Consider the following 27,579-nt stretch of genomic DNA (forward strand, 5'->3'; position numbering starts at 1 on the left):
GCCTCTCAGTGTTTCTGAAACCACAGAGCCCAGATGGCGATGTCAACACAGCCTCTCTCTCCGTTCCCAAGAGCATGTCCCCCGGGCTGCCGAGCAGCAGGAGGAAAAACCTTGATCCTTTCTGGAATAATCCTTGCATCGGCCTCTCTTCATGCACTTCCAGGATCCCCCAGGATGGTAGACCTGGAGGGCCCTGAGCAGATCCTTCCACCACCCAGGTCTCCTGGGGCAGGGACCTGGATGCATCTGCGAACCCCAGCTGGAGCCCAGTGCTTTCCAGCTCTGCTCACAGCATCCGGGACCCAACAAGGCTCCAGGCTACGTTTGTGGCCCCTCATTTCCTCCGAAGTTTGGATCCACTGATCTTCTGGGGTATCTCTGGCTTACTGAGCCCCGCCCCCCCAAAGATGAAGCTGGGCTTCCAATTTTCCTCATCAGATCCTTAACCTCAAGGCAGAGGCTGAGCCCCAGTCCCTCCCTGGGTGGAGCTGGAGGTCAGAGCTGTGCTTCTTCGGGGGCTGAAGCCATCAGGGAAATGCTCCACTGAAGCCGGAGTCCTCCAGGAGTGAACAAGCTGGCACCTGTCGCCAGTAACACTGCTGTCTGACCCTTTAAACAGCTCGTGGGTGACTTCGCGTCCCCGCTGTTTCACTGCTCATGCTCACCGGTGCCTGCCGTTGGGGCTTTACCAATATTTGCAGGTGCAGAAGGTGAACACACTGTCACCCCCGCTTTGCATTTGCACGGCGTTTTGCACGAAACAGCAGACGCGGCCGTCACCTCTTTGCAGTTCCTGCAGCAGCCGGGAGGTTGGCAGGGCTGGTTATGATCTCATCTTGGGGTGGGGGGCACAGCTTGGGGGGACCACCGCCCACGGCCGCTCAGCATGGAGGGGGGCCGAGCACCAGGTGCATCCGACTCCGGGGCTGTGCTCCTCTTATTAGCACACTCACAGGTTCAAGCTCCCAGGCGACTGACTTTTTACGCACAGGATTCCTGCTTATCTGAACTTCTGCTCTCCAGCCAGCTTTCCCTTCCGTGAGGCCCGGGAGTGACCGAAGTTTGGGGCAGGCAGGAGCACCCGGGCCCTTCCTGCCTGAGGGGTCAGCGGGGCCCCTGGGGCGGGGGGGGGGGGCCTACCCTTCCCCGGTGGAGGCCGAGCTACCAGCCCAACCAGGCCGAGGAACTTGGAAGGCCTCGTGCTGCAGAGAGCTCCCCCAGGCAGGCTGCCAATTAGACACTCGTCTGGGTTCACCAGCTCCTCTTTGAAATGCCAGAGCTACCCCGAGTGATTAAGCCCCTCTGATAATCACATTTCCCTGGATCCACTTTCAATCGTGGAACGTGAGCATTTCCAGAGGCTTTTCTCCCCTGCAGTTTTGCAGACGCAGACCCCAGGCCCAGAGGGGGGAAGTCCTTTGCCCAGGGACACAATGTGAATTCTTGGCAGAGTCAGCATGTAGACCCAGACCTCCTGCCAATTAGTTGAGGGATTTTATTTAACCCCAGGAACCTGCCCCTTGTCTGTTTGTGGGGGTGAAGGAGGGAGGGGAGAAGAAGGGGAAGGTTTTGCTTTCTCCTTGAGCTCAGCCAGGAAGAGAGGAGGCTACTGGTCACCTTCCAGGGCTTTGGGGTGGGGGGTGCCTGAAAGAGGAGCTTGGTCCAGCTGGAGGACATCTACTGGGGGCTTGGAGATGGGGAGGGAGGCAGGCATGCCTGCAGAGGAGGAAGAGGGGAAACGGAGACCAGTAGGCACACCCAAGCTGAGTTCTTCCCTTTTCCTAAGGACCTAGCTGCTCGACCAGCACACACTACTAGTGTGAGCTCACAAGGATCTCTTTTCAATGAAGGAGGGCCAGAGAATTGCATTAGGGCAGCACCATCCTACCCTAGCACCCAAAACCAATGTGTTCATCCATTCTATTTATTCTTCAAGCATAAATTGAGAGAGAGTAGTCAGAGTCCCTACCTCATGGGGCTCACTGGGGACCAGCCCCCTCCTACACGTACGTGCTCAGCACCATCCCAGGAAGACAGGCCGTGAGTCCCTTAGAGACAACCACTCAGGGGCCTTTATTGCCAACTACTCATCTTGCTCCAGATGCTTCTGATGAGCTGAGACCCCCCCGAGGCCAACGACACGGAGGCTATGAGGCAGAGCTGCCTGAAACTGGTCAGAACCCATCTCGGCCCCTAACAGAGGCTCCTATGCTGAGCTGTGACTTGCAGCTCCCCTTCTCTGGGCCTTCCAAATTCTTGCACCATTCTGTTTCGGTCCTTCCAATGAGCAAAATCCTAATCTTTTCGCTAGTGAGAAGTAGCATCCCTAGAGTCACATTAAGCTGCCCAGGTTATGACTGGAAATTGTCCCCAGGTGAGACGCCACCCGTTCGGGAGCAGCTGCTTATGGGATGCTGCAGTCTGTATAACCCTGCGTCACCCGGTACGGTAGCTGGGGCTAGTTAAATTACTTAGAATTAAATGCAATCAAACGTTCAATTTCCCAATCACACTAGCCACCTTTCAAGTGCTCAGATACGTGGCTGCCATACTGGAGAGCACAGAAATGGATCACTTCCACCATCACAGAAGAAGTCTGTTGACAGTACTAGGCCCAGGCCTTTAATCTAGGTCACCATAACTACTCCTTTTTCCGCCCATCATGGTCATGATCATTTCTGGCTTGCCCCCTCCCCCGACTATTTCACTGGCATTTGATGAATACTTACAGATTCTTAAAAGAGACTTGCCCAGCCCTGGCTACAGAGAACCCGTAATTCATATTTTTCAAGAACATCTAATTGTACGATATATTTTAGTGCGGGATCTGGCTGAGCCAGATAAACAGGGCCTCCTGACTGTAGCCTCACAACGGGTGACTAACGTAGCCCTCATTCCTTTGGCTCCTAAGATATTTCAACAAAACCATCAAAGGGTCTGTTTTCTGCACCCACTCGCCAGAACCCGGTGCCCACTGGGAGAGTACGCAGCAGCGGAAGAGCACCAGGAAAGTGACACAGGCAGCTATGGCCCACTTCCATTTTCATGCTCCCAGGAAGAGCCGTCACCAGTCTGGGAGCCTGTTTTTTAAAAGAGAAGAGAAGGAACATATCCAACCTGAGGGAGTTCTGCTTAGCAAGCGCCTTATCTCATTAATCCTCTAGCAGTGGGACAAGGCCACTGGGAGTGGGGGGGGACGTGGCACTTATGGGGGCCTAGTCCATCCAAGCTCTACACTGGGTATGTTGTGCAAACTATCCCCTTTATCATATAATCCTCACAACAGCCCAGACAGAGAGGCAGAGGGACAGAGGCTGAGATGGGTGGGGGTAGGGACTGATTATGGTGACCTTTCCAATAAATGGAGAGTCTGTGAGTAGCCAGTGTAGTGCTTGACCCCAGGCTGCCCTGATTCACGGCCCTTACTCTTCCACTCCACACGGCTTCCACACGGCCTCCACACGGCCTCCACACGGCCTCCACACGGCCTCCACACGACCACCAACGCCAGTCCCTCCCTGCATCTCTCCCTCTCCCTCCGTCTCTCTCTCTCTCTCCCTGCACTCTGGGCCTCATTCCACCTTAGAGGACTTGGCTTGAGTACTCTATCCTTCTGGGTGAGACAACAAACCAACTCTGACTTGGGGGAATCTGGCATTGGCTTTTATCCACTATTTTTTTTCTTTTAATATTTTATTTATTTATTCATGAGAGACACACAGAAAAGCGGAGACATAGGCAGAGAGAGAAACAGGCTCCATGCCGGGAGCCCGATGTGAGACTCGATCCCAGGACCCCAGGAACACACCCTGAACCAAAGGCAGACACTCAACCACTGAGCCACCCAGGCATCCCTTTGCTACTTATTTTGGAAGGTTTTCACTAACTTCCAGGGAGAGATCTGGAAAAAGTACTGGATGTAGTAAAGCCAGCGCAGGCTTGAGATTGGGAAGAAGGAGTGTCCAGAATTTAGCTTTGCTGTCAACCTTATAGGTGACCTTGATCTAGTGACAAAACCTATGTGGGTCTCGGTTTCTTCAGCCACAAAGTGATTGTGTGTGGAGGAGCAGGGGGGTGAAGCACTAAAACTGGCACCTATGGGTGCAGCTCAGAGCCATGCCTGGTCAGCTCAGCATGTAGGAAGGGGAATAGGTGCCACTGGGTTAACACCATCTAGAACCTGGGCACTTTTATATATGCCATCTCATCATATCACATCCTCACAACAGCCCTGTTCGAGTCCTCTATTTAAAAAAGATTTTATGTATTTATTCATGAGAAACACACAGAGAGAGGCAGAGACACAGGCAGAGGGAGAAGCAGGCTCCCCAGGGGGAGCCCGATGTGGGACTCAATCCCAGGACCCCAGGATCATGACCTGAACCAAAGGCAGATGCTCAAGTGCTGAGCCACCCAGGTGCCCAGAAATGCAAGTTCACTTTTAAACTACTTGGGGTCCTTTGCTGAACCACTCAGGTGTTCCCAAGAGTCCTCTTGATGCCCATCTTACACATAAGGAAATTGAGCTTCAGAGAGGCTATGAATGCGCATGACCACATGGTGGTGGGTGGCAGAGAGAGGACTCCAGGACCTCAGCTGAGGGCCCTTATTGCTCTCCCCCAGGAAGCACAAACAGGATGCCAGTCAGCACAACACTCTTTACCACACACACACACACACACACACTCACTCCTCCAATCCTACCCCTAGCGGAAGAGGCAGCTGCCTACAGAAAAGGCCAGCATCCAATCCCATGACATCAGAGTATAGGGGAGGAAATGTTTTCCTCTACCCTTTTTAGGTTCTTTTGGCTCATCTATCAATTAAGTTGACATAAAACAGATTAACAGGAGAAAATTTTTAATTTCCTGTGTACTAGAGCCTCACAGAGACGTGAGAGTTGCCAAGACGTCAGGCAGTTGAGCCTGTCTGCTCTGAGCTAAAGAGAAGGGGGTGGGGCTGTGGGGCTTCAAAGAGAAGGAAGGTAAAGCACAAGAAGATGGGAAGAGCCAATGTTTGGGAAACAGATGTTTGTCGCAGCATGCAGAGACAGTAGGACGCGGGGAGGAAGCAACAGGCCCTGAGCTCCGGCTTACCACACCTCATCACCCAGACTCCGCAGCTGGCTGTGGCAGCAGCTCTCTTCCTGGACTAGGCCTCCTATCTAAATTCTTAGAAGCAGATAAGCGGGAGGTAAAACCTGAGTCTTTTGGGCTTTGATTGTCTTCGGCTGCAAATAACCCACAGGTCAAAGTGGCACATTTGGGAGACGCTCATTCTGAAGCGCTGCAAGGATGTCACACACATGGTGCTGTGAAGCCCAAATGTGGCCACCAACACAAGCACGTAGCTGCACAATACGCAAGCTTCCAAAACCACCTGCGCCTGCCGTCCTTCCTCCAGCCTGCTCTGAGCGCTGGGCCCTCGCCGGGCAACCCCCACACCGTCCCGTCCTCGGGACGTCCTCTCACTGCCCACGATCCACAGCCTCCCTTTCGAGGCAGAGGCATCCCGTGTCTAGGAACAAGCCCTCGGTGCTGCAAGACACCCCAAGAGATCTCATTCCTCCCATCTTCATGAAAGAAAATCGATACGCTGAAAGAAAAAGGCCTCTTTGATGTTTGCAAAGAGAGTCAAAATACCTCCCAGGGCCAATATCTAATGATCCAGAATCGGTTGGCTTTTTGGGGGTTTTTTTTGTTTTGTTTTTTCCCATGAGACAAAAGAAGGAGGAGAAGGAGAAGAGGAAGAAGGAGAAGAAACAAAATATTCTCTTTTCATACATTCCACAACCCCATGTCTACAGTGGCTGGCTTATAAAAAGAAACTTAAGTGGTTGTTTTTTCTGTGACACCAGTGGGGTTTGCATGAGATCAGAATCCGAGTTTTTAGAGTATCTGAATCTCAGGAGGACCCTGTATTTGAGGAGAATCTCCAGAGGCCTCACATCTCTGCTCTAGGTGGCATTTGCCTGCTCTCATTCCGGGTTAATGGACTGTTTCATGCTCTTTATCTTTAAGACCTAAAATAATTTCTCCTGCCTGAACCGAGGAATGCGTTGGGCTGGCCCCTCTGCAGTCACAGGATCAAAAGCATTTTTCTTAAATCATTTTTTAAAATCCTTATTAAACATGTCACGAGGGAAAGTGAGCAAAATTACTCCTGCTTTTTCTCCCTTAGTCTTTGTAACAGCATCATTGTCCTGGGGGCCAGGGAGAGGGGATGACAGGCAAATTGTCTCTTTTTCCTTTAAAAAAAAAAAAAAAAAAAAAAAAACCACATAAAAAAAACCCCCACAACAATCTGAAATAAGAACATCTAAGTAGTTCTCAGTATGAAAGGCTTTTTCATATTTGCAAAAGTTATGTCATTTCAAGATCTCTTCCCAAAAAAGTGACTTTCCTGGTGCGGGTACTTTGGGACTGCCTATGCCGTCAACCTGCGGAGTCCTACAGCGGGGCTCCTGCAGACAAGGGGTGCCCTCGCCCCCTCACCCCTGTGCCTCCATGGCCCGCACATCTTTCAGGAGCGCTTGGGAAGCCGGCGGGCTCAGGCTCCTCGCCACTTCTGCGCCTTTGGGGTTCTGACTTCTTGCATGGGCCCCACCCGGGGGAGACACTGCAGGAGGTCGCGTAGTCCTCATTCAAAGGATGGGAAGCAAAAGCAAAAAACAAAAAACAAAAACAAAGACAAAAAAAAAAAAAGGATGGGAAGCCAACAGGGTCCTGACAAGCCGACCCCTGGATTTTACACCTGCCCCCAGAAGCGTGGAACCGTGGCATCTCTGATGTGGGAATCCACCTCCTCTTGATTTGCAAGCAAAGCAAGAGGAAAACCCATCTCCAGTGCAGGGACATGAAACATTTATCCCCACCCAGGGGCTAGGCATTCAGGGGACAGGCAGGAAGACTCTGCAGCAGTGGTCGCCCAGGATGGACACCAGTGGGTGACAGCCGCAGGCACTTTGTCTTGGTGGCTTCATTGCAGAAAGCTTTTGACGGCAGCCCTTCTTCGGGGGCTGTTTGCCATTTGCTCTCACAGGGCAGACTGAGCCTGCAGAACCAGAACCCCAGGAGGCTCTGGTGGGAAGGGGATTTCAGAATCCGACAGACACCTGGGTTCATATTGGGCTCCACTTGTAACTCTCTGGGTGACCTAGGACGTGTGTCCAAATCTCTGCTCCCTTGTCTAATCCACCAGAATAATTGACACCCCAGGTCTCCGGAGAAAACAGGACTCTGCTGGCCGAGGTCAGCTCGAGAGGGTGGGGAGGACCCCTTACGGAGGGTGGGCAGTATGAAGGAGCCCCACAGGGCCTGCCCGTATACCCGAATCTAAGCACAGGCCTGGAGGAGCGAGGAGAGGGCTAGCCCAGGAGAACAGGACTGTAGAGCAGGGGCTGCTCAGGGCAGCCAGTCGTCGTGGGCCACAGCTACGCCGTGGTCAGGCTCCAAAGCAGGAGAGGGCAGAGAAAAAACTCCCTGGCCTCTCTCTGCTCTTCCTTCTTCTCCTGCTCATGCCTCCCAACCAGAAACCATCTGGCAAGGGGGCCCGGGAGCTCCAGGCCATGGGGTGGGCAGACGTGGATGGGGAGAGCATGGATGGGGAGAACAGGGGTAGGAGTAGAAAATTCGACCTATCTAGCGCATTAACCTTATGTAGTCTTGTGATAAGAACCAAAAATGATGTATGTGAAATACTTAGCATGTAGCCTAATGCGCAGTAGGATCTCCATTTCTCATTATTCCCGTTCCAGGTAGGGTCTTTAATGCAGCTTATGTCTTGCTTTATCTTCACACAAAGAGCCCCTGAAAACCCCGTAGGTGCCCGGTGCACACTCTGACTTGTGGAAATAGGAGCATTAAGATGACACCGAGACTGCCCTCGGGGGGAGGAGACATGGACATCGATGCCCACGAGACAAGAAGATAGAAAGTGACAGGAGTCACCGAAGTGACTCTGCTTCCCAGCAGCAAGCTCCTCTAAGTCTGGAACCACAGCTTCTGGTCCTCTTGCTTTCATTTGAATACTTTGAAAAGCTTTTTCTTTTTCCCATAAGAGTCTAATTAGAATACAGGCATATAGTAGAAAACCCAGAACTTTCAGGGACGTGTAAAGCAGCATAAAAAATTACCCCTCTCTCCTCCCCGAAGATAAGCACTGTTACGTGTTTATGAATCCCCCTCCTGTGCACTCGGCTTCATAAAGTTGGACTCATGTTAGATATGCAATTTTGTGTCCTGGTTGTTGTTTGGGGTTTTATTTTTCCACTTCTTTCATAAAGATTGAAATTGCTCCAAAAATATCTTTTAATGACTTCATAAGAGTAAATCACATGGTAGGGAATACGAACTCGGAATCAGCAGACTAAAGTCTAATTGCAGTTTCCCCAGTTCTTAGCTGCATGACAATGGACAAGTTATTTAACTTTCCCCAGCATCAGCTTCTGCATTTGTGAAATGATGCAGGGCGAGGATGAAGTGGGCGTCCTACAAAATTGTTGTAAAGAGAAATGAGATAATATGTGACACGGTTAGCTCAGTGTCTGGGACACGGTAAAAAGCTAAATGGCGGTTCTTATAATTGTCCTGATTAGTCCATAGTCATTCTTCAACTGGTGACTATCTCAGGTGTTTCTGATTTATTTTCAGTTAAACAATTCTGTTATGACACTTTTGAACTGAAATCTCTTTCCATACTTCAACTTTTTCCTTAGGGTGTATAAACCTATGGTCCCAGGCATAAACACTTAAAAGTTCAAGTTCATTCGTTTCGGAATGAGGTGGGGTAATTTCGAGAAGAGCCGCATAGCTGGTAGGTGCGATGATGCAGGCAAGTCAAGGCCACTTTAGGAGCATAGCTATAGGCCCAGGCTAAGAGACAGACTCTGCAATGTGCTTGAACAAGTCCCTTCCCTCCTTGGGTGCCAGCTTTCTTATTTATTGAACAGGGATGATGACAATACCCACCCCTTAGCATTGTTGTGGTGAGTGAATGAGAGGATGTAGTGGAAAATGTTGAACAATACCTGTGTAATAGTAAGCGATTTGCTTTTATGAATTAAATATAGACTGTATTTAGGTAAAGAAGAGTAGAAGAAGTTACCCTCTCCTAAAAAAACCCAGTAGAAGGACATTCGGAACATTTGACAAGATAGAAACATTTTAGGCCCAAGTGCTAGAACTAGAGTTATCTTATTTCCATCCGGAAATGTGCATGTTGAACCCCACAGAGCATAGGGCCCAGAAGCTGTCCCCGAACATAGAGATGCGGTCATTAGGGCACACGCTTCTTAACTAGAGCTCTGGCCACCCCAAAACTGACCCCATCGACCAGAGGCAAAAGTGAAAAATGGCAACACGTTCCCTTGCCTTTATCAGGCACCTCAAAGCGATAATATTTTTCAATTTATGAAAGGAGACTCTTGCCCAATACATGGAATTGTCCAACGGGATTGCATCCAGAAAGGGGTGAGAATGCTAGCTACACCATATTTCTATACTGTCTTCTGTTAGATTATACTTATTACTATATCATAGACACACCAGACATCCTCTGTAAACATTTAGTAAATACAGAGAAGGGAAAAGAAAAAAACAAACCAAAGCATTTATAATCCCCTCGCCCAGGAACAAAAAAAAAAAGTTGGTATCTTTTATCTAGACTTTGCTCTCTGCATTTCAGATGTTAAAAATATGAAGTTTTTAATTTTAAAAATCCTCTTTAAATTCTCTTTCTCTCTCCCTCTCCCCCTCCACCTTCTCTCTTTAGTGTATCATTACCAGTTCAAGATCCAGTTCATCAACCAACTTGAGAAACCAGTAGAACCAACTTTTACCATGACACTCCTTGGAACAAAAGAGGAAAACCAGAAAATTACCATCACTCTGTGAGTATAAGATGCAACCCTATCTGTGGTGATGACGTGCTACTTCTTCTCACAGGGTCTAAATGGACCCCCTACTTTGCAAGGGCCAGGCCAGACACAGCTTACTCTTCTCAGCCCCAAACACCTGTCAGACGGGATGTCCGCCCCAGGCCCAGTGCCTTCTCATCCCTCCTCAGCCTCACCCTGTCCCGCATGTTGCTTTATGGTGAGATTATCTGGGTTTACGATGGGTTAACTGTGATGTGAGCTGAGCAGAGAGGGAAGCCAGAGGTGGCAAATTCCCACCACAGTGTGGGAAGAAGAGGCAGGCAGGGAGGAGTAGTAAGGGCTGAAGCAGGTGTCCACAGGACGGCTCTGAGCTCCTTTCTAGTGAGTTCTGAACATCGTAACCCGGAAATAAAACTGGTTTCAACTTGGCACAAGTCTCCCATCTTGGCCAGCCTGCACTGGCAGCCCTGCCCGTCTATCCTCTGCCCTGCTACACACCTGCCCAAACGTGAGCCGGGGCCTCATGCCCCCCTTGAGGATTCCCCATCTTCACTGACCAGCAAAAGGCTTTTTCTCAGCATCTCGACCCTCACCGCGGGCTCTTCCTTGGAAGTGACACTAGCCCTCCACCCGCCCCAGGGACAGTCCTCAACCTCCAGAAGATCTCCCCCAGCTTTGGATTTATGATCATCACACAGATTCTGTCATGCGACAAGTATTAATCAGCGCTCTACCTCAGAGGTAGAGGGGACCCTAGCCCTAGGGTGCTCATAGCCTCACAGGGTGGATGGATCCCTAAACAATTCTTTACAACCTTCTACAGGAAGAGCTCTGATGAACCATGCAGAGGAACCCTCCATCCACCTGTCTCACCCTAAATCCAGTGTTACCTTTGCACAGTCCCAGACCTCTCCAGAGCAATAAATTGCTCAGTCCGTGCTGGGACATGATAATGTCTTGGAGACTAGTGAGTAAACCTGCTAACGGTACCTGAGAATCTGCATTTAAATCGTGTTCCAAATTGGTGCATCCCTTAACATGTGGTTTTCTATTACTGTTATACTTTGTCGTTTCCATTTATATGGGGAGAAAAAAGCATGAGTGGGGAGAGATGAGAGTGGGGTGCGGCTCTACTGTGCTAATCAAACCTCCAGGGAGCTGAACTGCCCAGAGGTCATTGCCAAAGCCCCACTGTCTTCTCAGGGGCAGTTTTCCTGATTTGTTAATGTTGAAGTGAGGAAGCCTGAGCTAAACAGAATTACCAGAATCATTATGGCAAAACTCTCAGAATCCTTTAAATATGCAAACCCAGAAAGACGTGGTTTCCCCTATATTAATAGTCTGTCCCACACCAGTTTGGGAAATGCAGCAGAAAAGACCTTCCCAAGTCATCGGGCAAACCCAACACAGCCTAAATGTGCCCAACATGTCTTTGCTGTCACAAATAAACTAGGTCTGATTTCCTTTGTATCTTCAAGGGATGAAGAAATTACTAGTAATAAAACCTATTCCTTTCTTATCACACTGGATTTGGATATTGGTGAGCTGGTCATGATCAAGTTCAAGTGGGAAAATGGCTCAGTATGGACCAATGTCTGGAACACGGTCCAAACCATCATCCCATGGAGCAGGGGGCCCCTCTACTCAGGCCTTGTTGTAAACACCATCAAAGTCAAAGCAGGAGAAACCCAACAACGGTGAGTACTGACTCATCCTCCCCCGACACCGATCAGGCATCTCCGTGGGCCGGCACCTCCACAATTAACACCTGCATTTATATCATAAAGTGGGCACTATCGTGTCCTAATGATGGCAAACAGATGCTCAAGCAGGTGGAATGACCATCCCGAGTTCACACAGCCACAGATGGAAGGACCAGGACTGGCGCCCAGTCTCATGACCCCCCAGTCTAACCTCTTCCCCCTGCCTGCGGTTCAGGGCTACTTACCTTGGAGTTTGAGAACCGCCCCATTGGCCCAGGGCTTTTCAAACTCCAGCACGCAGGTGAATCCCCAGGAGATGTTTGTTGGTGCTGCAGTCCAAGGACTGCACTTTGAGGGACAAGGACCAAGATGTGACATTTCTTTTTTATTACCCAGAGAAATGCTTTTAACAGATCACAGTCTCAAAACCGCATTCTGCGATGGCACCTTTCAAATCCTCGAGTGCCAAAGAGTCACTGGGGAGCTTATTAAAGACATAGGATTCCTGAAACCACCTGCAGAGCTTCTGACTCCCAGTGATTTGTGAGGGGACCCAGGACACACATTTGCTAATAAAAGCCCTAAGAAATTCTGGTGTGAGCCAATGGAGTAGCCTTAAAAAGCTCTGCTCTGTGTGATTTAACAGCTCCTTTGGCCCCAAAGTCCCCAGGGGACACTACAGCGTTGGGGACAGAGTCGGACACAAAAGAAAGAGAGGGTGGTCCAGCTGCCCCTTCAGTCCTGTCAGCAGAGCAAAGGGATGCCCAACACATTTTGCCATGGCAACTAGGCTTTTCTATAGTTCCACAGTTCTCCATGAAAGGAGAAATCTGTCCTTCCCCAGAGCCTTCCTCCTCCTTCTTCCCTTGTATTCAGGGAACTTGTCTCTCCTCTTCCACCTTCCTTTGTTGGGAAGCCCATCTCTCTCTTTGGCTTGTCCCCAGTAGAGACGGAAAGCAGCAAGCCTCTCCCCTCTGAACCACACTCCTCCCTGGAGTGTGGAGCCCTGAAGCACAGGCTCCAGGGCCGGGAGCAGGCCCACAGCAGATTTATGCCCCCGGCTCCCCGATCAACAGCGCTCTGAGATTTTATCTCCCTGGGATACAAAATCCTGGCAATTACTAAGAGCGTACTCTGCAGCCTGCCAACAGATTTCTCCACATGATCAATTTGAGAAAATTAAACTGCTTCTCTCTTCTACACTTAGCTATTCTTGCATGACTTTCTGGCCCTTTCGAAGAGCTCTCCTTCTGAAAGCCAGCCCTCCCCACATTCTCTCAGCTAGAGGGTAATTCCTCAGTTCCAGTGGCTGTTCATCATGACAATTCTCTGTGACTTGACCTGAAAGGCTGTAGAAAACACACTACAACCTTCTCACGGGCGCTTACCCATGTGGTTCTGAAGAAGGAAAGAGCAGAGGGAAGGGAATGGTGCTTCCAGAGCTCCCATGGAACTGGGTCTAGAATGTTCATCTCCGGTAGCCTTCGCAATGATGCTCTGAAATGGGTAGTCTTGGCTCTACAGATTAGGAAACTGGGGCTCACGCAAATTACACAACTTGAGGGGCATTGCTGACAACTGTCCAAGCCCAGATCTGACTCAGGATTTGTCTGATTCATTGCCTATTTACTGCCCATGCAGTGTTTCCAACAGTTCCTTCCTCCATTAATCTTGGCCCCATGAATCTGACTCTCCTTAGTCTAAACCAGCAGAGTTGCAATGCTGGATATTAATATATATGCACATCAAACCCTTACTCAGAGCTAAAGGAGGGACACACTGAGAAAAGAGGAGGGATTGTGGGACCTATAGTTTTTTAAGTTGCAAGTACTCAGTGGCTCCTGTGGGTCTTCACAGCATGAAGTACCATTGGGGGATACCAAAAAAAAAAAAAATCTGAGTGTGGCCCTTGGCATAAACAAAATTCAGGACCTAATTTTCCTAATGGAAAATCAGATGCATTAATTTTACTAATAACAGGCTCCATCCCAGTGCTTCTCAAACCTTAACATGCACAGGGATCATCTGGGAATCACGTTAAAATGCAATTAAAATGTAGGTTGGGGTCGGGGGGCTGACGTTCTGCACCCCTAACAAACTCCCAGGTGCTGCTGCTGGCACTCAAGTTGGGCCAAATTGTTCACGTGGCATAAGTGAAGGTCTAGTATTGCATGAGCTAGGAAGCCTGAAGAAAGACATCAGTTCAGCGGTGCTGTGCTACATCAGGCTTTAGAGGGGGCCAGGAGCGTTTCCAGAGGGACAGGCAGCGAGCAAAGCAATATGGTAGGCGGAATTTGAGGACCTGTGTCTGCCAGTCTTAAGCTCAAACTCCACTTGCTGCTCACCACCTGTATAGCCTCAGACACTAATTGCACCTTTCAGAGACTCAGTTCTTTAGTGATAAATGGAATTTATAAATGTATCTCATAAGACTATTAACAAACTACCAATTTTTGAGTACCTCTACCAATCATAATCCCAGAGCCAGGATGCAAACATTCAACCTCATACTCTTACTCTCTCTGCTAACTACAGGGGACAAAAAATGGTTAAATAACTCACTCCGTGCCTCCACGGGAGGAATTCAATGAGAGGTGATTTTCTCTTTCAAAGGCACAAAGTCAGGGGTGAGAGGGCCTATTGTGGTTGAAGAGACAGGACAGCAAACATTGGTTCTACAGCAGGACATAAAAAGCGATCAGCTAAACGTAATGAGAAAGTGTTCAATCTCCACAGTAATCATATAAATGCAAAACAAAAATCAATGCAATTATCATTGGCCACTTATTAGTTTGGCAGGAATTAAAAAACAGACAACATCCAGAGTTGGTAAAGGTGTGGGGAAACAGGCATTCTCATACGCTGTTTGTGAGAGTGCAAATTAGGGAGCTTCTGCAGAATTTCATTCAATGACTAAGATTTGGTGAGCACCTACCTTACACCAGGCACCGCTGTAGGCACCAGGTACACAGCAGTGAACAGAATAGACAAAACCCTTGGTCTCATGGAGCTTATATTATCAAAATTTTAATGTAAAAAATAACCAGTATTTTAACTCTAGGTGTCTATCCTGGAGAAATACTCAAAATATCCACCAAAGGTAAACATGTACAAAAATGTTTGTTGAAGTACTATCTGTCAATAGTAAACCATTGGGAAAACCTCAATGTCCTTAATTTTCATCAGAGGAAAATGGCTCTAATGCACTGCGGTACATCCATACAATGGAATGTAGTGCAGGAGGTGAAAAAGAATGAACCAGACTCAGGGCACCAGAGTGGCTCAGTCAGTTAACCATCTGCCTTCTGCTCAGGTCATGATCTCAGAGTCCTGGGATCAAGCTCCCATGTCATGCTTACTGCTCAGTGGGGAGTCTGCTTCTCCCTCTCCCTCTGCCTGCAACTCCCTCTGCTTATGTTCTCTCTCTGTCAAATAAATAAATGAAATCTTTTTAAAAAATGAAACAGATTTATAGGTAATGAGATGAACAAGTCTCCAGGTCCACTGATGACAATGAATAATTTCCAAAAAATATATACATTGTAATTCCACTTTTATTAAAAATTCTTTATGTTTTCATATGAACATCAGATATATGTGTAAATGCATAGAAATAGGCCTGGAGATGGAGCACCTGGGTGGCTCAGTCAGTTATGCATCTGACTTATGATTTTGGCTCAAGTCATGATCTCAGGTTGTGAGATCGAGCCCTGTGTGGAACTCTGTACCCAATGGGGAGTCTGCTTAAGATTCTCTTGCTCCCCCTCCCTCTGACCCTCCCTCTCACTCTCTCTCTCTCTAATAAATAAACAAATCTATAGAAAGGGAGAAAAAAAGAAAAGAAAAAAGAAAAAAAGGAATTGGTCTGGAGAGACATAAACCAAACCAGGAAAGTAGAGGGGAATGATATTGGTGAAAGGTGATGGCAAAAAGGATCTTTGATATTGGACTTCATTTATTTGCATTTGAATTTTTCACAACTGCATTCACAAATTATTCATACCACATTTTAAACTTTAGTTTTACTGAGATATAATTGACAAATAAAATTATGATATTTAAAGTGAACATCATTGTGATTTGATATACATATACATGCGAAAGGATCCCCCCAATCAGGTTAACTAGCACATCCATCGCCTCACGCATATATAATTACAGTGCTACCAACTACAGTCACCCTGTTTTACAGTAGATCCTCAGATATTATTCATCTTATAGCTGAAAGTTTGTATGCTTTTGCCAATCTCTCTATCTTCCCCTCCCCCAGGCCCTGGGAACCACTTTTCTACTTGTTTCTATGAATTTTACTTTTTTTTTGGGGGGGGGGGGGAGTAGCAGATTGCACATATAAGTGATATTATGCAATATTTGTCTTTCTCCAATCTGGCTTACACACTATTTTAATTTAAAAAGTCTGATTTAATGAAGACTTGACCTTAGATGCAATACAGAAAAAGAAGAGGAGGAAGAAGAAAGAGGAGGAGGAGAAGAAGAACAGAAGAAGGAGGAGGGAGAAAGAAGGGGGAGGCGGAGGGGGAAGAGGAGGAGGGTCTGGAGGAGGGGGAGGAGGGAGTGGAGGAGGAGGAGCCACAAACAGGAATTCTTCGTAACTATTGATCATTGTCTCCTAGTAGACGCAGGCCAGCAACACCAAACAGCATCTCAGGCCAAGCTAATGAGCAGTCAAGGCAGTCTCAGGGTTGGTCTCCAAGAGAGACCCAAACACACGGTGATGTCCTCTCCAGCAGCACCCAGGCTGCACCAACAAGAGGAAGGGGTGGGCCTTAGGGGCTGAGCTCGGCAGAGGCAGAGGCAGAGGCCGGTGCTGCGGCCTGGGCCCAGGGCCCTCCAAGAGCAGCCCTGACAACCGGGAGCACGTCCAAAGAAGGAAAGCCGGGGAGAGCAGCCTGCCTGGTGAGGGCCTGTTGGAGGAACTGCGCATGCATCCTCGGGAGTCAGGGCAATGCAGTGAAAGGAACAATAGTTCCCCTCAAATCTTTGAAGAGCTGTAGTTGGGGAGAAAAAGAACTGCCCCGGGGACTTTCTGTTCTTAGGGAGCTGAAATCACCCCAGTGCAGGGAGCTCCAAGGAAGCAGCCTCACACTGATTGCTTTCACTGACTTGGGTTTTATTTTTCTCTGAAGTTATGAAAATATTTGTGCACCAAAGAATCTAATTTTTAAAAAAAATAGCATGCACAGGAGCTCCTGGGTGGCTCAGTGGTTGAGCATCTGCCTTTAGCTCAGGGCGTGATCCCAGGGTCATGGGATGGAGTCCCCCATGGGCCTCCCCACAGGGAGCCTGCTTCTCCCTCTGCCTAGGTCTCTGCCTCTCTCTGTATGTGTCTCTCATGAGTAAATAGATGGAATCTTTAAAAAAAAATAGCATGCATTACATTAATTGAGTTTTTATTTACGAAGGATGAAACATTTCCATAAGCTCCAGCTAAAAGTTAATGCCGTGTTTGCTCTATGTTTTGTATTCAGAATGGCATTTTGCTCAGAAAACATGGATGGGCAACAGCTCCCCCAAACCCAGGAGAAAACCTTTGTGAGGTGCGACATAAACTCTCAAAAATTGAAGAGGAAGATCAGATGAGCTTTCATGAAGCCCCGGCGGGAAGAATAAATGATCTGATGCCTCATCTGGAATGGTTACTTTCTTTGGAAACCCAAGTTATATAAACAATCTTGCATAAAGTTTAAACAAAGTTTAGCTTCAAGGGAGGAGTGTGTTTCACTATTCTAAACTGAACAGTTTAAAAAACTATATTATGTAACAGTATTCAAATATTGGTGTAACTAAAAATTTCCCGATTGTATCTTTGATTAAATGGTAATATATGCAAACATAAGTACCAAGAAGAGCCATTATAAATCCACTGTCCTGAGTTAAAATGTCTTTTACAATTAAGTCAAATTTCCCATATTTCCTTCCTAGTTTATTCTGATCCATTTTTTGAACCACACTGGAGAAGTACTTCTTTATGACAGAACTAATGTTTCAGTAAAATGACATTCCAATTAATCACTAGTTGTATGTCCCCAAGTATACACATGCTTTAAGACAATTCAGCTCACTACAGGAAGAAAAATTCTAATTAATAGCTGCCATCATGCAGATTATACAATTATTTCACTGAATCCAACCCATAAAAGTAGAATTCTGCTAAAACTACGAACGGCAACATGAAAGCTGGACAGTTGGTCATGTTAACAATGAAATTACTATCGCAAGAAATACAATCTTTCTCTTCTACTGATGCTTGCAACAAAAGCTACTGGAAGTTTACCTCAAAGAGTTAGATGGCAAATTTCAAACTGTCCAATAAATGAAACGATGATGTTTGAACCAGCAAATTCCACCACAAAGCATATGAAGGGAACACTAGACATGGTCATGACTTGTGTACGTGTTTCAAGTAACTCAAGAAGAAGAAGAGCACATCGGGCCTACTATACAACCTGAGCTGCTAAAAAACAAATCCTAAAGAGATGCCCGCCTCTGATGCTTCTGATTTAAGACCGCCTTGCATGATTTGCTTTTTTTTCCCTTGGAAAGACCCACAAAACTAAAGACGGGGGTGGGGTAATAGGGAGGAAAAACAGCTTGGCCAATGTTGCCTCCTGTCCCGAATGCCGATCCTGCCTGCAGAAGTACCTGCCCACACTTTTGGGTCAAGTGTGTTATGTGTGTCCAGAAATGACAGTCAAATGAACATGTCCCACTATGTCTAAAATGCTAAGATTTACAATAAGATCACATTTGCATGGATTGGGCATGTTTTATCATTAACTGAACCAGAAGGAATTTAAGGCGACACTTTTTTAAAAACAACCTGAAGACACTTTTGGCTATCCGCCCTGCAGAGTCGATGCACACGTATACCAGCAAGCACAGAAAGGAAAACCCGTATCAGCCTTGGAGTCGTGACAACCAGAAATAGCCCAAATGGCCACCAGGACAACGCATAAGGGAACTGTGGTATAGTCTTACAAATGGACTCTTCACCAGAGGGGATGACCATGAACCAAGGCCACACACGCTATAGGAACAGGGCCGATTCTAGGGTGAAGATACCCAGTGAGGCGCCCAGGGTGCAAAATTTAAGGGAGTGCTCGTGGGTTTGTATGTTGGCACAAAGACACAAAAAATACATCCAGTGTAATACAAGCCAAACTAAACTATATTGTTCGAGATGAATATATACGTGATAAAACTCTAAGTTAAAGGCAGTCAAACCACTGGCACAGCAGTGGCGCCGTGGGAGCTCTAGCAAGACGTTGGGGACGCGCCCCGGAGTCCCAGCTGCCAGCAAGACCGTGCTTCTCACTCTTGGGTGCTGGATGCTTGGGTGTTCATACTTATAACCATTTTTTTGAACAGTACATATGTATGTTATTCACTCACTTTGGGTATGAATGTCACATTTGGCAATACGTAAAAAAAAAAAAAAAAAAAAAAAAAAAAAAAAAAAAACCACCAAGAAGATAGAGGGCAGAGTTAAGACCCACATTTCTTCACTAGACTGTGAATGTATTGATGTCAGTATTAATGTCGTTTCACACAAAACATAATTATAGAAATTATTTCATGTCTAGTAGGAACACCCGAAGTGACACAACGTCATAACATTTGGGGCAGAGAACTCCATAAGCAACCAACATGACAAATGGTTAACTGGAACGTTTGAAACTCCTCTTGGCATGGGTTATTTCCACTTGGGAAGCTGTGTTCATCGACATCCCATTTGCTGAAGCACATCTCGGGAGGGAAGTCAAATAGGGAAACTGAATAATGCAGCCACATCTGTTCATTGCACATGCAAAACGCTGGCTCGTGCGCTGATTATACGCACCTCTCTCCCCAGAATGTGTATTTATGAGCCCACTCAGGAAAGATAATGCTGGCATCCTGCCTTTCAGGCGGAAGCCCGTTTGTGCTTTTACTTCTAAGAGAGCACCAGGATCGAGCCGGAGAGCGGCGATTACGCGGCAGCTGGGCTCTTGGGGGTGCGCGAAGTCAGGGAGAAGCCAACTGCTCTCCATTCATTCGCAATGCACGCGCTCTCCTCCCTTGCAAAGCTCACTGTGCCCCTGTCCACCTGGATCCGGGGGCAGAGCCGCACCCCACCCGCCGCGTGGGAGGAAAGTCAGGTGGGTGGGAGGCAGAGACAAGCCAGAGCAAGAAACACCAAGGCTCCAGCTATCTGCTAAGCGTATAGGGTACCAGGGACTGGTGCCCCGATCCCATGATGAACGGCCCCCCAGCACCCCATCCTCTCCCAGCTCTGCCTTCTGTTTCGCCTCCTCTCTCTTCCCGTCTCCCCTCAATCCCCTCCTCCCTGCCCAACTGCGTCCTGCCCTGGTCTCCAGCCAGGCCCCTTCTTCTCCCCAGTTATTTCCTAGCTCCGCCCAGCCCTTGGGGATCTTCCCTAGTGTGTCATCCCTGTTCCTGCCTCTCTGGCTCCTGGGTGTCCTTGTCCTCTCTCTACTGTTCCAGGTTGGCTCTCCCCGGGGCTGGGCCTCCTCTGCTCCCTCATTCTCTCTCCCCAGGCATCGGCAGCCACTGTGCTGGCTTTCTCGTTGACCCTGTGGGCTTTGGTGTGGGGCTCTCCCCCTGATGCAACTGCCCATGTAGCAGTGCCCCATGTCTCATAAGCCCAGAATGTTCTATGCTGTACCTCCCTACCCTCCCAAATCCATGGGTCTCCATGCCCCCTGCTCTGTGGCTCATGAATGTCCTCACCACCCCTCAACTGCTGATGCCTGACGCTGAGTATGTGTGTGTGTGTGTGGGGGGGTCATTCATAATGTTTCCTCTCCTTTGGGCCCCCACGATCGAAGAATCACCAAACCCTTCAACACGTCTTCATCTCTGCACCGTGGCTGCCACCAGTCCAGCCCCTGTCACCACTCTCCTCGCTGGATGTTTGCAACAACTTCCCACCTCTTCCCACTGTATCCACTCTTCTCATCACAGCACCAGGGTGAGCTTTAAAAAACGGGGTGAGGAGGAGGTCGGATCCTATCATTGTCCTGGCGTTAAAGCCCTTCAAAGGAAAAAGTACCAGATTATGACCCCAACCTCCAAGGCCTCCAGCCAAGCTGCGCTCTTCCCTCCAGTCTTCTCTGGCCCTGGTTCCCTCCACCACCATCCACCAGGTCTCAACTCAGTCTGCACATTGGAACTGCCTTGGAACCCTTAAAAACCACCCATGCGTCCACCCTAGAGATTTTCCTTTATTTAGTCTGGGCAAGGCCTAGGCATAGAGACTCCAGAGCTTTCCAGATGTTTCTAACATGCCTTGGGTTTGAGAACCAAAGTTTGAGAATGGTCGGTCCAGACACAGGGCCCCTTTCGGTTCCCTCAAAAGTGCAAAGCTCTCTCCTGCCTCTGGGCCTTCACCTGTTCTGTTGCTCACACCTCTTCCACTTCTCCCATCTTCTTGACCGGCTTTCCTCCCAGTTTGGGTGTAACCGCATCGGGGAGAATTTAACAAGGATGATCCCACCCCCTGCAAACTTCTATCAGCTCAGCCTGTTCTACATAACTCTTTTTTTAATTTTATTTATTTATTTTTATTTATTTATGATAGTCACAGAGAGAGAGAGAGAGAGAGGCAGAGACACAGGCAGAGGGAGAAGCAGGCTCCATGCACCGGGAGCCCGACGTGGGATTCGATCCCGGGTCTCCAGGATCGTGCCCTGGGCCAAAGGCAGGCGCTAAACCGCTGCGCCACCCAGGGATCCCTGTTCTACATAACTCTTAACACCCTTACACTCCTCTGGCAAAACTGTCTGTGGCCAGGTCCTGCGGAACCATGAACAAAACGAGAAATCAGTACTACTGATCCTGTCCTTATGTAAAATTTTGATATTTTATTTATCATAGTTTTTTTTTCATTCATTTTGATCTTTGACAAATATTGCCTTAAGATATTATTTATGTTGATCACTGAGTTTCTGGAGCCCCCGCCACCTCATCCTTGTCCTGGCAATTTGTGGGACCGGTCACCCAATGTGGCACAGAGTTGCCGTCTTGCAAATACGTATTGAACTAACAAGTTGTGGGTCATCTTTTTAGAGGTACATCTAGTCTTTCCGATCAAATTGTAAACTCCACCTACCAAATCTGTTCACTACAGAGTTCACAGCTTCCTCATCCCGTTTAAAAGCACAGCCAGGCTGGTGTAGGGGGTGGCTTCCCTTCCCACCTCAAGGACACTGCCATCTTTTCCGACCCACTAGCCTCCTCCCTGCCTGGCTTGGCCTCTGCTTCAGTCACTTCATTAAATGTCCTTGTGTTCCTTGACTGCATTTTCACTTTTCATATAGGTCTATCACAAAAAGGGTTTTCTAGCCACTGAGGGCTCTCTTCATGCCGAATAAGTTAGAGTTGAGAATGACCCTAAAGATCATCTAGGGCACTGCTTCTCGAACTGTGCTGTGCACAAGGACCTTGTCCAGGCCATTTCTGACTCAGTCTGCCGTGAAACTCGAACTCTTGCATTTCCAGCAAGCTCCCACCTGATGCCATTGCAGGTGCCACCAGGGCTGGTCCCCAGGCCACACTGGATGCAGGCCAGTGTTTTCCAACCTGTTCTGCATCAGGTTGGGACCTTGCATCACCTGGGACCTAATGAAAATACAGCTTCCCAGCTCCCTTCTGTGAAGATTCTGCTTCAGTGGGGTGAGGACTGATCCCAGAGATTTTTATTTTTACAAGTTTTCTGGGTAATTCTTCTCATCAGAACATTTGGGACAACACAGACCTCATCCAAAACCCTCCTCTGGGGGAGAAGGGGACCATCGCACCTGTGGCTGAGCATCTGCAGTGAAGGGAGGTCCCTATCCTTACACAGAGGAAATCTGGCTGCCCGTAATTTCCCTTCCTCCATTTCTTCCCTGGAAGCCCTAGAGACCAAATTGATGCCTCACAGAGCCAAGGACAGTCTGTATGAGACTGGGACCTCTTTTCTTAATTAAGATTTTATTTATTTGTTCATGAGAGACATAGGCAGAGGGAGAAGCAGGCTCCCTGCTGGGAGCCCAATGTGGGACTGGATCCCCGGACTGGGGATCATGCCTTGAGCCCAAAGCAGATGCTCAACCCCTGAGCCACCTGGGTGTCCTGAGACTGCGAGCTCTTAAGGGCAGATGCTATCATGTGCCCTTGGGTTTTGTTTATGTGGTTGTTTTAAATTTCTCATTTTTAAGATGTTAAAAAGCAAAGTGGAAGGAAAGCAGAGATGAATACAATCACGTCCCTGCAGGAACAGCCTCCCACATTATTCCTTTGAACATCCACAAACATGTGTACACACCTAGGGTTTTGATTGTTTGTTGTTTTCGCTGAAATAGAATCATAGGATATAGACCACTCAGCAATTTGCTTTTATTTTTTAGGTAATGATATATTATTTGTATCCCTGTAAGGCAGGAGATACAGATCTTTTCCTTATTTCTATATAGGTAGAATTATATGTGCTAGAGAAGTTAGCACAATATTTTCTGACTCTTCTTGCTCAGGCCAGTGCCTTGTCCCTTGACCCATGTTGACAACTAGAGATGTAACTGAAATTTGTCTACAGTCATACACCCAACACACAGTCTACATTCTCATGGAGAAGGGAGATGTCACTCTTTTACAAAAATGTGATATCATAAATTTTTTTCAACAAATTGGTTTTCCTACGGTACCTCCTGAAATCTTCCTAGGTCCATTGATCCAGCTTTCATTATTTTTGATGACTGCATAATATTCTACATCATAGTACTGTCTTTATGTATTCAATTAGTCTTATACCAACGTGTCTTCACTTTGCTTCCAACTTTTTGACACCCTGAAAAATGCTGCATTTAACAGCATCATATCCCCCATCTACCTATTTAAGGGGAAATATTTCTTCTAGCAGTGGAACTGCTAGATCAAATGATCTTTATTAAATTTAAGAGATGTTGCCATGTTACTCTCCCAAAGCAAGAATTTGTAGCTCCACCAACAATGTATGAGTACCTATTCTCTCCCCACCTCCTTCTAAGCAGAGATATTTACTGTTTATTTTGATTTTTGCCAGTCCAATAAGTATAAATGATGATCTCATTGTTACTTTATTTTATATTTCCCTACCTGCTCCTGAATTTAAGAATCCTTCCAGATGTTTATTGAATTTGCTTTCCTGTGAATTAAATGTTTAAATCTCCTTTGGTATTAGAATGCTTTTCTTTTTCTCATCAGTTTGTAAAAACTACATGTTTTATGAAATATGTTAACCCTTTATCGTTCAGCTTCTTTGCAAATATTTTTCCAAACCTATTGATTTTATAGTATTCTTTGCTATACTGTAGTTGAAATTTTTGTTTAGGTCAAAAAAGTTTAACATTTCTTTTATAACATGGATTCAATTCCCCCCAAATCACTGCTAATGTTCTAATTGGGAGTCATGAAATACAGAAATTAACACAAGGAAAGTTGAACATTTTGTTATATGAAGTCTTCTCATTCAGGAACATTGTATGTTTTCCATTTGTTCAAGTCTTTTTTAAAAAAAAAGATTTATTTATTTATTTATTTATTTATTTGAGAGAGAGAGAGCAGGGGAGAGGGGCAGATAGAGAGGGAGAGAGAATCCCACGCAGACTCCATGCTTAGTTCAGAGCCTGACATGGGACTTGGTCCCACAACACTCAGATCACGATCTGAGCCAAAACAAAGAGTCAGACACTCAACCAACTGTGTCACCCAGGTATCTCTCAAACCTTATTTCATACCCTTCAATAAGTTTTTATTTATCCCTAAGAATTTTAATTTTTGTCATTATTAACAATAGAATTTTTCTTTTTAAAAAAGATTTATTTATTTATTCATGAGAGACACAGAGAGAGGCAGAGACATAGGCAGAAGGATAAGCAGGCTGAGCCCGATGTGGGACTCGATCCCAGATCCTGGGATCACGCCCTGAGTCCGAGGCAGACGCTCAACCGCTGAGCTACCCAGGTGTCCTGAGAATAGAATTTTTCATTCCATTTCTATTTAATGGTGGTTATTACTATATAGAATGGCTTTGGGTTTTGTTTATATATTCTTTGTCTAGTTTATCAAACTATCTTACTAACTCTATCTGTTTTTTTTCTTACCAGAATCTCATGGTATACAATCGCTTCATCACCAAAAAGACAATATATATTGATTGCTTTATTTTTTTCTCACTTTAGTGGGTTTGCCAGAAGTTCCAAGACAATGCTAACTAAGAATGCTAATAGTGGACACTACTGTTTCATTATTGATATTCATTAACAGCTTTAATGTTCTGCCTTTATAATACATTTATTTTGTTTTGGCAAGTAAACTTCATTGTAGTCTATTTTTATTAGAAATGGCTGTTGAAATTTAGGAAATACCTTAGTAATATAAAGATTTTCATCTTTAGTTTATTCATAGAATAAATTATGCTCACAAATTTCCTGATACTGGCTCACACTTGCATTCCTGGATTAAACCCTCCTTGGTTACAATGCATTTTATTATTACATTGCTGGACTTGACTTGCTAAAATTTTATTTAGAATATTGCCTTTGTTGAGGAGCTCGGGTGGCACAGTCAGTTAGGCATCCAATTCTTGGTTTCAGCTCAGGCCATGATCAGGGTCGTGGGATCAAGCCCCATTGTTAGGCTCTGTGCTCAGCATAGAGTCTGCTTAAGACTCTCTCGCTCTCCTTCTCCCCCTCCTGGCCCCCACACCATTTCTCTCTTTAAAATAAATAAATAAATATTTTTAAAAAAGAATTTTGCCTTTGTTTTCATAAGTGAAACTGATCTACATTTTGTCTTAGTGCTATCATTTTCATGCTTTGATATTCCACAGCTTTAATATACGGCTTTGAATAGTTCAGATAAGATTGTGATGATCTTTTTATTTTTTTTTAATTAGAGAAAAACTCAGCTGTGAAACCATCTGGTCCTTGTGCTTTTGCATGTAATATTCTTAGGTTTTCAGCTTTTACTTGTTTATTGCATATAACATTTATTAAAATTATTTTTGTGAAATGCCTTCAAGCAAGAGTACAAAGTTATATATGATCATGATCATGAGTATAACATTAAAATACAGGAAAGAGTCCCAAACTAAACTCTGAAATTCAAATAATTCTGCCTGAAGTAACTGAGTAAATGCATACGTTTTTCATAGAAAAATAAGATTAAGTCACAGGAATGCTATGTAGTGCTCTGTCCAACATTAAATTTAGATATAATCCACCAAAGGAAAAAAAGGAGGGGGGTGACCAATAGAGTATAAAGTTAAATTAGTTAACTGTAAAGAGAAACTATGCTAGAGAATGATAATATTCCTCCCAAGATCTAGAGATACTCTTCTTAAGAATATATTTAAATACTATCTTTTTTAGGAAGTACATTTGGAGTAATTCTAAGTTCATTCATTTCATGGCTGATGTTCTCTGAACAGCCCACTTGTTTGTTTTCTACCTTATATCCTGAAATTCTAATGGAATAAGAGGTACAATGAGTCTCATTTTTTTTTTAACAATGACATACAAGGACGTGGGTAAGCCCATAAGATAGGGCCATCAATTTAGGAATATAAAGTAAGGTAAGAGATGTAATGCACCTTAAAAAAAAAAAAAAGTTTCTAGGAAAAAAAAAAAAACATCTAAAGGACCACATAAATTATGTCTGCAAGATCTCTTCTGACTGTAGGATGCCTGGGTGACTCAGTTGGTTAAGCCTCTCTTGGTTTCAGCTCAGGTCATGACCTTGGGGTGGTGAGATTGAGTCCCCTCCCCTCCTCGTGCTCAGCTCAGTCTGCTGAGACTTCCTCCCTCTCCCTCTGCCCCTCACCCTGCTTTTGCAAGCAGGTGCGCCCCCCCCTCATAAATAAATAAATAAATAAATAAATAAATAAATAAATAAATAAATAAAATCTTTAAAAATTAAGAAAAAAGATGTCTTCTGCCTGTACTCTCTTCTATGCTAGAATAAAGTTAATAAACCCTAAAAGGTCAACAAATACAAGTTATATCTGGGTTATTATGAGTTTAATTTAAAAAAGAAAGGATAAAAAATATAGTACAATACCTTTTTCTCCCTAAGAAGGAAGCTTTTACTTTCACAGTCAGGGCCAGGACTGGAGTGAGACAAAAAAGGCACCTACCTCACAAAATCCAAAGAGGCAAGATTGTGCAAGTGAGACCCTATGACCTCTTTAAAAGTGAGGTGCCTCACATGGTAGGGTTAGCCTTTGCATGACCTTGTCTTCCGTACTTCTGTGCCGCAGGCACCTTGCCTATGACTTCACAGTCGTAACGCTCTCTGTGGTCATTCCTTCTTCATGATTTCTTTTGCTTAATTTTGTTCTTCCCATGAATTTATTGTGTAGAAAAACAAGGACTTGTATTCTTCTTTAATAGTAATGGGATGAAAAAAAAATAGTAATGGGATGTAAGTACAGATCTTGATATAAAACATTCCCCTTCCCAAATGCTTTTAGTTTGCTGTTTTAGTTCTATTTTCCTCTTTGCTCCAAAAGTTATCCAGGCAGTGTTCCTTAATTTATAAATTATATTCTGAATACTTAAATTGTTTATTTCTAATTTTATTAAATGTAGCTACAAAAATCTCTCACTTCTAAATTGAGTAAGGTTTTCTTTGTGATCAAGCACATGATGGATTTTTATAATGTTCTATGAATATATTAAAAAATTCTGTTTTTTTACTTAAGGGACATAAGGTTATCTGTATAACTTTTAAATTGAGTATGTTGATTGTATTATTCAGTTCTTTCTATAGTCTTATTTTTTGTAAATTCTGATTCTGGAAAACATGTTTTGAAATCTACAAAATTTTTATCAAGTTGTCTTTGCATCTACATTGTTTCATATACATAGGTTTACTAATGTCAATTCTGCATACGCGCTTTATATTGTTATGTAACATCCCTCTTAGAGTGCCTTCAGCCTTAAACTCTTGTCTGCTATT

At 45.7% G+C, this 27,579-nt stretch overlaps 1 protein-coding gene across 3 annotated transcripts in view; it reads left to right on the forward strand.

Annotated features, from left to right (window-relative positions):
• LIPC (lipase C, hepatic type) overlaps positions 1-25,193 on the forward strand; it is a 159,780-nt gene extending 134,587 nt beyond the window's left edge. Inside the window, exons 8-10 of one of the 3 annotated variants that reach the window (XM_077881253.1) lie at positions 9,772-9,889; positions 11,356-11,574; positions 24,726-25,193. In XM_077881253.1, the coding sequence (XP_077737379.1) occupies positions 9,772-9,889; positions 11,356-11,574; positions 24,726-24,882 (494 nt within the window). In that variant the 3' untranslated portion in view covers positions 24,883-25,193. Of the gene's footprint in view, positions 1-9,771; positions 9,890-10,700; positions 10,938-11,355; positions 11,575-17,069; positions 17,438-24,725 lie in introns of those variants that run through there. The other 2 variants (XM_077881254.1, XM_077881255.1) reach the window with 2 other exon arrangements.
• The last annotated feature ends 2,386 nt before the right edge of the window (positions 25,194-27,579 follow it).

Source organism: Canis aureus, chromosome 32 (assembly GCF_053574225.1).
Source record: "Canis aureus isolate CA01 chromosome 32, VMU_Caureus_v.1.0, whole genome shotgun sequence".
Classification (NCBI taxonomy): domain Eukaryota; kingdom Metazoa; phylum Chordata; class Mammalia; order Carnivora; family Canidae; genus Canis; species Canis aureus.